Source organism: Leptopilina boulardi, unplaced genomic scaffold (genome assembly GCF_019393585.1).
Source record: "Leptopilina boulardi isolate dan_hultmark-lab unplaced genomic scaffold, ZJU_Lbou_2.1 LbouV2_362, whole genome shotgun sequence".
Taxonomy (NCBI): Eukaryota; Metazoa; Arthropoda; class Insecta; order Hymenoptera; family Figitidae; genus Leptopilina; species Leptopilina boulardi.
In genome coordinates, this window is record NW_026137932.1 from 1,940,320 (window position 1) to 1,955,450 (window position 15,131).

A 15,131-nucleotide genomic window follows, 5' to 3' on the forward strand; every position below is an offset into this window, starting at 1 on the left:
TCTAGTATTCTATTACTTTTTTTTTTTTTGTTTACTAACGAGAATAACATTTAATCTTTTCAACTCTACAAGTTACACATGTCATTATTCGCTATTGAGAGAATAATTCGTTTCTAAATGTACATTTATTAATTTTATACGTATGTAAATACACACTGAGTGCTTACAGAATGTTGCTGAAATATATGTTTAAAGATAAAGCGAAGGGGTAAAAGGGGGGGGGGAGGTGTACATTTTTTTATATCACTGTTATCAATTGTCAGAAATTAATATGCATATTATTTTTTTTGTATTACTTTTTTTTAACTTAAAAATTAAAAAAAAATCACCAACCTTCACACCCCTGAGCTGTCACGATATTTGCATTCAAAAAATTCAAATACTAGTGACGAAATTTCGATATTTTCATGAAATATAATCAATATATCGAAAATAATCAATATAATCGATACAATAATCGATACATCGTAACCAATCGATAAATCGAAATCAATCGAAATAATCGACATAAACGATACTATTCGATATAATCGATATAAATCATACCAATCAATATAATCGATACATCGAAAATAATCTTTATAATAATTAATATATTGACCAATAATACCAATTAATATAATCGATATCATAATTGATATATCGAAAACAATCGATATATAGAAACAAATCGATATAAACGATTTATCGAAATCAATTGATATATCACAACCAATCGATATAATAATCGAAATATCGAATCCAATCGATATAATCAATATATCCAAAAAAATTGATATCATAATCGATATATCGAAATTGTAATCGATATATCGAAACCAATCGATATCATAATCGATATATCAAAATGAATCGATATTATCGATATATCGAAATCAATCGATATAATCGATATTTTTAAAAAGAAATATTTTGACTTAACGATAAATGAGTTTTAAATTATCAATTAAACTGAAATATCGTTTTAAACAAAAAAAATAATGAATTTATCAATATTTCATCACTAATTTTAACATTATTTTATCACTATAATTTTACAACACAACATTTCTTGAGTATTGAAGTTTTATTTTTTTTTTTTTTTTGAATAATTTTTACGGTTCATCGCAACCGATGTATAATATAATTATTCTTTAAGCACTAGTTTTAATATTCATCTTATATTTATTATTTTATCATCAATTATTTGTAAAATTTTGGTACCAATTTATTTATTTTTTTTTTAATATTGTTTTTCTGTGAAATTTGTTCATTATTAATATTACTTTTTTCTGTTTCTTTTTTATTCTTTAGAAGAGTATACATTTTTATTTACTTATCTATATAAATTGTATACAAGTCTACCATCGTTACGTTGGAGTCAGTTCAATTTTTTAATTATGTATTTTTTTTTTGTAAAAAGTTTTTTTTATATCATTTCGTAATATATACGTAGTGTGTAACAATATAGTTAACAGTTAATAAATTTAAAGAATTAGATATTATATTTCATTATTTGCAAAAATAGACTTTGGAAGGATAAATAATAATAATAATAATATGAGTTTCACTATAAAAAAAATTTTTTTTTGTTGATTTATTTACCAATTTTTTATCAGTAAATATTTCACATTTTTTTTGGGGAAAAATGAAAAATAAAAAACATTTATTAAAAAAAAATTAGTGAATATCATAAAAAAAAAATTTGATAATACACTGAAAAAAGGTTTTTGTATTAACAAACAAAATTTTTGTTGTTCCAATCAAACTTTAGTTAGGACAACAAAAATCCTTTTTTTCTAATTTTGGTTGTGTGAAAGAAATTTTGATTTTGAGACAAATAAAATTTTCTTGATTCAACAAAAAAATTTTGGTTGCTTAAATACCAACCAAACGTTTGGTTTTGTCAATACCGAACCTTTTTTTCAGTGTAATTTTCCAAAATTCTAACGAATGTATTTTTTTCTAAAAAAAAATTGATGAATAGTCAAAAATTAATATAGAACAAAATTATCCAATTTTTAAATTATTTAAAATTTTAGAAAAGTATTCACAAAAATTTTTTAGTATTTTTTTTTGACAAAATAATTTTTAGGAATTTTTCCCAAAAAAAATTTTTTACAATAAATCTTTTTTTTTTATTGAAACCTTCTAAAATGAAATTATTTGAAAAAAATTTAAAATTTAAATAAATATTAGAAGAAGTGTATTTTTATTTTATTAAAAAATTTACTTTCTAATGATTTGCAACATCACACTTTTTATTTGATTGCGTCAAAAAAACAAGAGTTAGGGGAAAAAAAATGATATAACGAACATATTAATTAAATGAAAATTAGAAATAAAAGTTATTAAATCGATATAATTATTTAATTGAAAATAATAATAATAATAATAATTTAATTATTAATTAATTAATAATAATTTAATTAATATTAATTTTTATTTAATTAATTTCTAAAAAAAACTGTTTTTAATTTTCAAAAAAAATTTTAATTTATTATTAAGAAAATTTTTTTTATTGGATTATTAATAAAAACAGAAAAAAAATGTGAATTATGATAAAGTATAATTTGATTAATAAAAAGTGCAAAGAGGTTAAAGAAATTAAATTTGAGTGAATCTTAATAGGTGCACTGATCTCAAGGTATCTCGAAGTCAAGTAATCAAGATAACGTGGACGAACTTAATGAATCTTGATGTCAAAGGTAACGGAAATCTCGATTGAGACCCGATTACTCGAACTGTAAATAATTAAACTTCAAAGCGATATTTGGGAATATGTAATTACCATCTCGTTAATTAACAAGATTCTCAATCATGAAATTGTCAAAATAAACCTTTTCAATTGTACCGTTTTCTTTTCCAACTAATCTTTTAATATATAATTTCGCTAATAAAAAAAAAAATTAATTTTTCATTATCAAATATTTTAAATAATTAAATATTTTACGAACAAAAAATTAGAAATATTTAATTTACTAATAAACAAAAATTTAATTCGATTAAAAATTATAGAATTCATTTTCAATATTAATTTATTATTAATTAATAAATTCACATATTATATATAGAAATTAAAATTATTGAAAAATAATTATTTAATTTTTTTTCTAGTAACTTGTTTGATTAAGTAAATTCGGATTTGCTTCAATCTATGTGTATGTTTGATTTGATAAAAGATACAATGTACAATATTACATTTTAAAATATTAATTTACAATAATTATATTATTTATATTAATTATTCTAAAATCTGTAAAATATTTTCTTAAATTTAATATATAGAGATAGATATTTAATTGATCAAATGAGAAGCGAAAAATATTGAAAATATATCTATAATATAATTAAAGAGACTAATTTTTTTTTTTTTTTTTTTTCTTAAAAATTAATTAAAAGTCATATCTTAAAATCTAATAGCATCAAAATAATTCTATTCACATTGAAAATAATTTAATATCACAAATGCGGAAATGATTTTACGTTTTGTGAACTGACTCCAGATGGCGATTTTTCTTTTCAAAATCCAGTAATTTTTTTTCTATTTATCTTTTAATTATTATTATTATAATTATATCTCTAGCCACCTAAGCCTGCGACATTGGTACCCACGAACCTGATTTGTTTCAGGTTACTTTTTTGGTCCAATTTATTAGTGACTTTTTGTGCGAGTACTAGTTTCTCATTTTTTTTATATCCCACAATAATAATAATTAGCATAAAAGGGGAAAGAATTTTTTTTAAATTAATTAAATTTAACAGGAAATTATTTTTTTTTCTATCACAGTTGTTAAATAGGATTTGAAAATTTTAACGAATTAATTTAAAAGTTTTTTTTTTTATTTAATTATATGTTTAATAAAACGTTGAGAATTTATTAAATAGAATAAATTAATTAACAGTTGGATTAAATATAAGTTAATTAGTTAAATGTACAATTGAACGCATGATGAAACGATTTAGGGTTGTATTTTTTTATGTTTGAATTAAGAACGTGAGGAGTGGAGGGATGACGAATCGCTGCGTTTCTTCTCCCACTCCTCTCGGGCGCAAACGAATCACAGCGCTACGTCTCCCACTTCACCTGAGCGAGAACGAATCACTGCGCTTCGTCCCCCACTCCGCCTGAGCGAGAACAAATCACTAATCACTATTTTCTGCACTTCTTAATTTAAATTATTAAAAAAAAAACCTAAGTCGAAAAGAACAATAAAATTTAAAACTAATTAAAACAGCCATTAACTAAAAACACTATCTACATTAAATATTTTGGGATTTTCATAGTAGCTTTGGATTTTAAAGTCTCAATTATCGCTAAGAGTTTTTTTTTCAGTTAACATTAAATTGAATCATCAATAAAATTGATAGTCGATTTCTATTCATTATCAGCTAAATTTTTTTTTTTTTATTATCTACGGATTACGATGACAATTTTTCCATTTCCAGTCCAATTGGACCTCTTCTAATGTCATGTCGGTAACTATCGGTAACAGAAATCTGTAATCGAAATTTGTTTTTTTTTCTTTATTTCTGTTACTCTTTTCCAGTTAGCAATTCTGATTCTTTTTTTTACGTACTCCTTATAGTCTTAATTAATTAATTAATTATAAATATCGATCGCTAAAGTCCATTAATTCGCAAATTTTTTTTTTTTATTTTTTTTTTGCGACTAGGCAAATTCAACAGTACAAAGTGTGTGCGTTTTGTGGCCTCGTAAGACTGGTGTTTACATTTTGGCAGTTTTTTTTTCTTTGTCATCGAAAAAAATTCTATTAAACAATTTTTTTGTCTCCTCTTATGGGTAATTTTATTTTATTTTTTTCACGAAAAACACTAGCAAAGTATTTACATTCTTTGGCTCAGTTAATTATTTTGAAATTAATAATAAAAAAAAAAACTCATGAAATGTTTTTTAAATGAATATTATAATTTGTAATAAATGAAATTTAATTTAAAATTAAATTAATTTAAAATTTAAAAATTTAACTATTTTGTAAAATTAACAAAAAATTGAAAAATTAATTTTTTTATATTTTTATATTAATTTTCAGCATAAATTTTATATATATTATTCATAATTACAGTAAATCCTACATTAATTTTTTTTCTTCATTTTTTTTATTATTATTATCACTATATGTTTTTTTTTTAGTTTCTAAGTCTCGTTTCTGATGATGATGATGATTTGAAAATTAAAATAAAACAAATTTTTATCGATTAAAGAAAAAAAATTAAAATTTTTTTAGTGAACAAAATTTATATTGGTGAAAAATAAATTCTGCGATTAATATGAGCTTAAACAAATCTGGACATGCTTACTAAATTGTTGGGTGTCTATAAAAAAAAAGTTTAAATTGCATAATGTAATAAATAAAAAAAAACTTATTAAAACAATAGGATTTATTTAAATAATATTTATTAAAATAAGAATAAACATCAACAAAAAACATGATTTTTGGAAAAATTCGAATAAATCGAATTTTAAAATGCGGTGATTTTTTTTTTTTGTCGTTTTGGCTTCAATTATGTAATACTTGATTAAGATTATATAAATTCTAGTAAAAGGAAGGACTAAAGTGTCCTTCCTTATTGTTGAGTAATAATTATGAAAACAGTTAAAAAAAAAATCTCGTTTCCGCCTTTTGGGAAAAATTTTTTTATAGAAAAAAGAATTTTGTACTTTTTTTTTTTCTTATTCTATATATGTAAAAAAGTGTATCAAGCGTGTGTAATATTTTTGTTTCTTGTAAATTATTATTTCATAAATATTCTCAAAAATTGAAAATTTATTTATCGTAATAAAAAAATTTTTTTTTTTATTTTTGATTAAAATTTTATTATTTAAAATAATAAAAATTTATTATTTCAAATTTATAAAATTTTATGATTTACTTTTATTTTATTTGTTTTTTTTTTTACTTTTATGGAATATAATACAATATTAAATTAGACAAAAAATTAGGAAATATTTTTTAAAGGAAAAATTGAAAAAACATTTCGACGATTATTTAATTTAAAGACGGAAACGTGATTCAAAAATATATTTGTCAGTCTTTATAATAAAAAATATCGAAAAACAATTAAAAATAAAAAAAAAACAAAAAACGATCGATAAAGCGATCGAGGAAGCGCAAGTTGTAATTAGATATCCTGATTAATAAATAGTTTTGGTACATAATGATTGTTATTGAGCATGAATGATTTCTATTATTCGATGGCCTATTGGAACCATAAGAAATATTTCACACTGTTTTTTTCAAATTTCTTTTTTTTTTTTTTTTTTTCAAAAATCACTTAATTCGATTAAAAATTCGTTATATATAATATAATAAATGTCAAAATTGTTTTTATCGAACACTAAAATTACGTCCTTATAACAATATTAATTTATCGTTAAATAACCAGATTTTTTTGTATAATAATTCTCATAAAAAATCGCTGAAAAATTTGAGGAGAGACTTGCCTTTTTATTCCGATGAAAAAAAATACTTTATTACAATTGAACGAAAAATTAGAATTTTATTAACATAATTTTTATAAATTTTTACAAAAAAAAATATTTTAGTTTTCAAAATTCTTTTTTTTTTAATAAAAAATTAAAAACTATATTTATTAGTTTTTGAAAAGGAGGTAAAAAATTATTTTGGCAATATTTCTTTCTTTTATCATTTTTTTTTCTCAATTTAAAAGAAAATTTGAAAATAATTAATTAAGAAAAATTATCGACAATTTTAATAAGAATTTAATTCATCGGAATTTATTTCTTGATATAGAGATACAATTGGTACTTACCATCGAACTTTGAAAAACAGCCAAAAACTAAATATTTAATACTTTCAACTAACTATATATAACTGAGTGCAATAATAATTATTATAAATTAATTAAATTAAAAAAAAAAAAAAAAAAAAAACGAAAAACACTTTGGGACTAATATTTTTAATCTCATTTGCTAAAAAATATCTCGGGACTCGAATATCTCAAAGAATCAATTATAAATACAGCTAAACTTATCACTCCGATTTGATCGGATTAAACCACACACACACATATACACAGGAGAATGTGGCACAAAAATTTCCAGACTCGCTGGAATATAATATATTTTTTTTTTATAGAGGGTGACTCGAAAAAAAGTTAAATTTTTATATTTTTCTTTCAATTCTTCGTGAAAAATTTGAATGAAAAATAATTTTTTTTTATCACTTTTTTGTCCGATAGATATTTTTAAATAAATTTTTATTTATTGTTAAAGTTGATCTCTACAATTATTTATTGAATATAGTGAGTTTTGATTTTTAACAATATTCATCATGGACTAAAAGAAGTGATGAAAAAAAGGAAAATGCAAATTTTTTTAAAATCAGTTTTTAATAAAGAATTGACAAATATAAAAATATATCTTTCATTCTTTGACACCCTGTCTGTTTGATTTTCAACTCTGAATTGGACAAATCAAATAAAACTGATTAAAAAAAAAAAAAGAAAAAAAAAATATTAAAATTTTTTATTTTCATCAATTTTATAATGGATTCATCAATTGATCAGTTATCGAAAAATGTATATCGATTTATTTATCGATTTTATGAATAATCGATTAATTTGTCGAATTAAAAAATAATCGATTTGTTTATCGATTTAATTAATTATTAATTTATTTATCGATTTTATTAAAAAAAATCGATTTATTTATCAATTTTATTATTATTGAATAATTTATCGATTTTATTTAAAAAAATCGATTTATTTATCAATTTTATATATATTGAATAATTTATCGATTTTATCAATTACTAATTTATTAATCGATTTTGTAAACAATTGATCAATTTATCGATTTTATCACTAATTGATTTATTTATTGATTTTATCAATTATTGATTCATTTATCGATTTTATTAATAATCGATATTTTAATATGGTTACGATATATTCTGAAGTACCAATTAATGGATTTTAAGGTATCAATTAATCGTATAAAAAATATCGATAAATCGATTCTAAAGTATCGATAAAGTAAAATTCAAAAATCGTACTCAAAATTATAATTTAAACATTGATTTTAAAATATTAATTTTAAAATACGAACCGTAAAATATTTCATATCCATTTAAAAATATTGATAAATAATTTCTAAAATATCAATAAATCAATTTGAAAATTGAAAATAATTAAGAACAACGACTAAAATTTAAAAATTTTAAAAATGGATAAATCGGTGTTAAAATACTGAAAATTAAATTTTTTAATGGTAAATAATATAATTTTAAAAATCGATAACTCGATTGTAAAATATTTATACTTATACAAAGTTATTTTCGAATATAAATTATAGAAATTTTAAAATCGATTTTAAAATATTGATAATTTGATTCTAAAATATCGATCTAAATCAATTTAGAAATATGGATAAATACATATTTCGATAATCCATCATTAGATGAATCTATTACATAATTTCCTGTAGAAAATTAAAAAAAAAAAAAATTTACATATTTAGAATTGCAAAAAAAAAAATAATATTTTGCTCACTAAATTCTCTTAAAAATCGACTGTTAAATTTTGTTTTTTGTTTTTAAAAATCACAAGCAAGTCATAGTTCCTCTGATAATGCAATTGGCGCTCTCGAACCGGGTTTCATATCTTTAACACCAATTCCAATATCATCAACTGGCATTGGCGCCAATTTCAATTGATTGCCATTAATTTTGATATCGTTGACTGAATGTGAGCGACCGTGGGACGCGAGAAGTTTCGTTGCGTTGGAATTCGTTTTTAAAATCGAGGTAGTGGTGATGGTAGTAGTAGCAGCAGCAGCAGTGCTAGTTGAATTTGAATTTGGACTTCGTTCGCGATGATGATTGTTACTATTATTTGTTGTTGAATTTATCATTGAATTACCCGCCATTGAAACGGGAATCAATGTTGAGACCAAAATTGGATTTGTTATCGATTTTGATCGTGGCTTTGGTTTAATAAGACTGTTATTCGTACTACTACTATTATTCACCGAATTATTTGAATTTGCATTGTGATTTGAATTTATCTCCAGCTCGTGATTTATCGCGTGCGTTGTTGATAAATTTGTTGTATTGTTAGTTGAATTATTTATAGTGGTGGTGGTGGCGGCGGCAGTTGCGACATTCATCAGCTGATTGGCCGATTGTGAGCGGGGTGCATGATTGCCCAATTTTTCGCGTAGGGCTATTTGATAGGCCACTTCAAATGCTTGACCCAATGTTAGAATCACTTCCGTTGCTTGATCCTGAAACAGAAATCATCGTATCTCTCATTTTTAAAAAAATTTATTACATTGTAGAGTCGTTTATTCTCCCTGCAAAGTTTATAGTGTAAATTTCTACTTTATCATAGGCAGATAATGTAGACCAGAATTACCAGCAGCCGGTAAATTAGTGAACTGCGTTACCTACTTAAGACAAGCTGATAAACTACATTACCGGCTATCCGATTTTCAATTGTCTACCGTAGAAATGTTAGAAAACTACATTAAATACGTAAGTCAGAAAACTATATTAACTACTGTAGGTAATTTAGTAAACTACATTAACTACTGTATGTAAGTTATTAAACTGCATTGTCTACTACAATTTTTAATTACTTAATGTAAAAAAGTTAGAAAACTACATTAACTACTGTAGATAAGTTAAAAATAGTACATTAAATACAGTCGCTTAGTTAGTAAACTACATTGCCTACTACAATTTTCAATTATTTACTAGCAGATAAGTTAGACAACTACATTAACTATTGTAGGTAAATTAAAAAATTACTTTAATTACTGTAGGTAATTTACTAAACTATATTATATACTGTAAGTAAGTTAGAACCCTACATTAACTACTGTAGGTAAGTTAGAAACCTACATTGACTACTGTCGGTAAGGTAGAAAACTACTTTAATTACTGTATGTAAGTTAGAAATCGACACTAACTACTATAGGTAAATTAGAAACCTACATTAACTACTAAATGTAAGTTGGAAAATTGCTTTAACTACTGTAGGTAAGTTAGAAAATTACTTTAACTACTGTGGGTAATTTAGAAAACTATATTAACTACCTTAGGTAATTCAGTAAACTACATTTTCTATTGTGTGTAAGTCAGTAAAGTATATTGTCTACTACGGTATTTAATTACCAACACCAGACAAGCTAATAACTTACATTGCCTATTTAGATAAGTTAACGAAATTTATTATTTATTGTAGGTAAGTTAACAGACTGCATTACCTATAGTCGGTAAGGTAACAAACTACATTATCTACGGTATGTTAGTTAGGAAAACTACATTATCTATCATGGTATTAAATTACCAACTACAGACTAAAAGTTATTAAAAAAAAAATTTTTTTTCTAGTTATTTTTTGTAATTATTGTAATACTTACCATTGTGGGCACACAAAATACATGACAAAAATGGGTACGGCTCGCATGGTCTTTGGTAATATATGCAAAATGCGTGAGATCATCCGCGTCTTGGCATGCGCAGTGAATATTGCGAATTTCGTGTTCACAAATTGGCTCCTGTTTAACAATATAAAACAAAATGTTTCCTTTTTTTTAATCTGCTTTAATTAATTAACATAACCTCAAATTCAAAAAAGCATATTGATTCTTTTATTCTTTCTATAATTGAATTGAAATTGCAATATATTATATAAATAATATAATAATATTATAATATTTTAATTTAATTATTTTCTAAAAAAATAAAAAAAAAAAATTTTTTTTTCAAATAAATATAATCTTTTTTGCTTACATTCGTTAAAGTGTTCAAAAATCGTACACCACGATAGGTAATGGCCAAAGTGATGTCCGGTATTACTCGAGGATCGCGGCAGGTCTTTTTTAATTTTTGTATCGACTTCTTCGTTGATTCTGTACCCCTCAGTTCTTTAACCACAGTCGAGCCCAAATACTACGAACAATCAATTTTAATATTCTAACATTAAAAGTACAAACTTTAAAAAAATTCGCTGTTATATATATTTTTTTTCAAATTTAAATTTACTATAACAAAAGAAAACTTAAATTTGAACTTGATTTTCTGTTTATATATTTCAAAAACATTTAGTTTTGACTTCAATTATTTAGTATCACTTTGCCATGCGCCGCCTAGCGGTGGCGTTGGTGAACTAGTCAATAAAAAGTAATAGAATCTCGAGTTTTAAAAGAAAATAAATATTTTCACAAAAGTAGAATTTTATTAAATTCTAGTTAATGGAAAAAAAAATAACAAAAATATAAAAAAAATATTAAAAAATAGATAAAAATTACTCACGTTGGCGATATATGTAACGCAACCAGTGACTAGATCTTTTGGATGATGCCTCCATTGTGTTTTAAGAGTAGATGGAACGCCAAAGAGAAGTTCAGATGGCGCACGAATTTCGAGTTGTTCGGGCGCTGAAACGGCTCCATTATGTGAACTTGGCCTTTGTGGTGGTTGAGGCGCTGGTCTATTTTTTCTATGCCTCAATGTTCCCGTTGTTGTTGTTGTCGTTGTCGTCGTCGTTGTTGCACCACTAACAGATACATTTCCATCGTTTTGCGGTGTTTCCGGTAGTTTTTCCCGAATTTCCTCTTTCAACTGTTGAATATTTGTTTTCTAGAAAAAAAATTGGATAAATTTTTTTTTTTCAGTTGTCTTATTTACATTTCCTTAAGATTTGGATTTTTAATTTTAAGGTTATTTTATCATCTTGCCCTTGAATTATAAGGTTATGTTTACTCCTCATAACCAAGGGGTATCTTATGACTTTGAATTTTGAGGTTAAGTTCCTTTTTTTTTACCCAAATCTTCAAAGTTAATTTTTAGGGTTATGGTTTGTCCGGCCATAACTTGAAATACTTTTTCCTAAACTTTTAATCATATTAATCCTTTAAAAACAATTTTCTAAATTCAATTTATCGTCTCAAAATCAAAATGATCATATTTTATCTGATAATTACGCAAATATAGAGTTTAATTACCACACTAATTACACTATATTAATTAAATATAGATTACATTAATTACTATATTTAACTCTTATTGATCAGTGTGTTAAATTAAATATTGAATTATAAAATATCTAATAATAAAATTATTCTTTATTTTTATTCTCTTGCTATAAATAGAGAACGATTTCGTGCTAATAATGAGCAGTAATTACGGCAGTTGAACGTACCAATTACACGTCTCGTAAATGTGCTTGCCATGGAAAGTGATACGAGTGACAAAATAAAAAAAAAAAAAAAAGAAGAAGAAGAAATTATCATTTACCGCACGAATGGCGTTACTGAAAAGAGTGAAAAGCCCCGTGAAGTGTTGCATTTGGACAATGACGAGAACTCCAATTAGCCGAGATATTTACATTATAACGTACTGAGTGCGCGATCAAATGGGAAACATTTGAAACGATTGGCTGGCCTCAAGAGAAACCAGGAGGGGGGAGGGATTTCAGAGAGAGAAAGAGAGAGAGAGAGAGAGACATTCAGAATAAGGGGTAGTATGACGTGTGAGTTTCACTCTGCCACCCTCGAAACCGTATTGTTGTCGGTGAAACACCTCTTGTCAGGCAACAACTAACAGAATCACCCTTCGACTTTACCCCCACCCCCCTATATCTCCAGTCCTTCAATACACTATACTTTTCGAAACAATTGATTTGCTCGTGAAATTACGATGCTGATCGTAATTGCCATCCAGATTTCATCTCTTCAAACGCGACAAAAAACAATTCCCAACGTAATTTATTTCTACTTTCTGATAATTGTTTCATTTCCCCCCCCCCCCTCAATATATATATATAGCCTTCAGTTTGATGAAATTGGTTTTTGACAATCGAACAAAAAACAACATTATTCATCAAATGAAAAGACTTTGTAAACAATGATATGCAATTTGGTTTCATAATTCTTCGATTTGATGACTTTCGGAAAGAAATATGTTTGTTTTACAAAATTTAACCATAATTTTGATTCACAGTATAAAATTGAATCAAGTGGTTATAGATTTTAATTAAAATAATCAGAATTCTATTTTTGGATTCATTGTTGTTATATAAATTTCTCACCAAAGTATTTAGATCTTTATTGAGGTCCTCGAGATTGGCTCCATTTCCATTTCTCATTTGCATCCTTGTACTTGGTCCGCTCACCGATGCGAGAATCCTTTTCCGGTGTGCGGGTTTTTGTATTTCTAATACAGCCGCTAATTCCACTTCCCAAACCCGTTGAACGCGATCCATATCGGTGTAAAGATGTTTCTTAAAAGTATCACCATAACTCTCAAGATGAATACCCTTTAGCCAATCGTCCACCGATTGACCATAAATTGTTACACGTTTTTCAACACGATTTTTTAACAGGCCAACAGCATTTAATATCACAGCCCGTTCCTGATCACTTGTTATTCCCATGTCACGTAAATCGGATTCATCTAAAACTCCATTCTGGGGAAAAGAAGAATTAAATTTTACAATTGAAAAAATTTACAGTCTCCTATAGCTTAATATTTCTATTTTACGAAATTATATTTTTATTTGATTTTCAAAATTTTTGATTAGAAAATGCTCGGAACTAGAAAATTTGGAAAATTATTTGGAAAATTATATTGGTAAATAGTACACTGAGAGAAGTTAAACACAGATTTCGTACTAAACACACGTTCAGATAGTCTACCTAACCTTTCGAGCAACATCGGTTCTAAATTGTATCGCAGCTGCGCTTTTTGGTGGACAGATACTGTACTAAATCGTTTGTCCCACAAGTTAGGTCAGAATCAGTACTCAATTGGCGCTGCTGCTGTTCGATTTTAGTACTGCGTCTGCACATAATTGTGGTACAATATCTGTCCCTCAAAAAATGCAGATGTTGCGTTAAACTTCTCTCAGTGTAGATTTTTGATAAAATTTGATGCACTACACTAAAGCTTCTAGTTTTTAATTTTTTTCAGTTTGAGAATATTTGAGAACTTACGATAAATTCTAGATCATCGAATCCGTAATTCACGAAAAGGGATTCGTAATCAGCTAGACCCAAATTGGACAACCACTGACCAACTGTTGTCGAAACAACTGGACTATTATTGCTCTCTGAGGTCAAACCTGAAACACAACAAATATTTTTATTTCAATATTATTTCATATAAAGAAAAATCTTCGACTCAAATCGTCTGATAGTTGAAACAAAATTTTTTTTGATTCAAATAATCCGTTACTTAACTATTATAAAGAACCAAATTACTAGAACCAAATTATATTTGTAATAATGCAGTACTAGCATTAGGACCAATAATTTCTGTATTTGAAACAAATACCATTTGACTCAAATAATAATTATTTTTTCTAATGTATAGCTTTCATTAATTCAATTAGTGAAATATTCGAAGGTGGCGCCCCTAGTGTTCACTGTCGATATCACAAAACGCCGTACAACATCAAATGGTTTCTGCTTGGTCTATTTTTTTATCAAGTGCATTCGTTTTAGATCAAACAATTAATTACAGCAATAAATAAATAAGTAATAATAATGAAATAAAATAATAATAACTGAGTCAACTCTAATAAAAATCATTAGTACAATAAACGGAAATTAATTTACAATATCTAAATTGAATATAGAAATTAATTATGACAAAAAATTCGTTAGGACTTAAAAAAATATATTAACAATGATCAGATGAAAATTTATATTATATATATATATTAATAAAAATATCTCTCAGCTTTATATATGTATTAAGTGACTTTCGGGTAATTCAATATTAATAATTTCAATATCAAGACTGACCCAATCTTGTCTGGAATTCCTTTTCCAGTTCGCTAACGAATACAGATTCACGTACAAGGCCAGTGCCAAATGAAGCCATAATTTCAGAAATTTTTGCCCACTCTTCTTGCTCGTCAAAAGGGCTCATAATACTGAGTGACTTGTCGTCTCTTTCACGATCGCGATCAGTCAACCGAAATGGGATTTCACCGTCGTCGAGACGTTCGCTACCACTGTCGGTACCAGTTCCCATTCCGCAAGTCAACGGTGCATAGACGTTCCGCAATCGTCTTAATGTTCGTGGTCGTTCCGCCGACACGGAGCCCTTCAATAATCCTGTAATCAAACAAAAAAAAAAAAAAGAAATATTACAAAA

At 25.6% G+C, this 15,131-nt stretch overlaps 1 protein-coding gene across 2 annotated transcripts in view; it reads right to left on the reverse strand.

The window, feature by feature from the left end:
* Positions 1-8,413: 8,413 nt before the first annotated feature.
* Positions 8,414-15,131, reverse strand: part of LOC127286671 (ankyrin repeat and sterile alpha motif domain-containing protein 1B-like) — an 81,184-nt gene continuing 74,466 nt past the window's right edge. The window contains exons 12-18 of one of the 2 annotated variants that reach the window (XM_051313177.1): positions 14,777-15,091; positions 13,964-14,091; positions 13,060-13,437; positions 11,283-11,609; positions 10,761-10,919; positions 10,388-10,525; positions 8,414-9,247 (exon numbers count right to left, since the gene is read on the reverse strand). In XM_051313177.1, coding sequence (XP_051169134.1) covers positions 8,576-9,247; positions 10,388-10,525; positions 10,761-10,919; positions 11,283-11,609; positions 13,060-13,437; positions 13,964-14,091; positions 14,777-15,091 — 2,117 coding nt within the window. In that variant the 3' untranslated portion in view covers positions 8,414-8,575. The remainder of the gene's footprint in view (positions 9,248-10,387; positions 10,526-10,760; positions 10,920-11,282; positions 11,610-13,059; positions 13,438-13,963; positions 14,092-14,776; positions 15,092-15,131) is intronic. The other variant, XM_051313178.1, reaches the window with a different exon arrangement.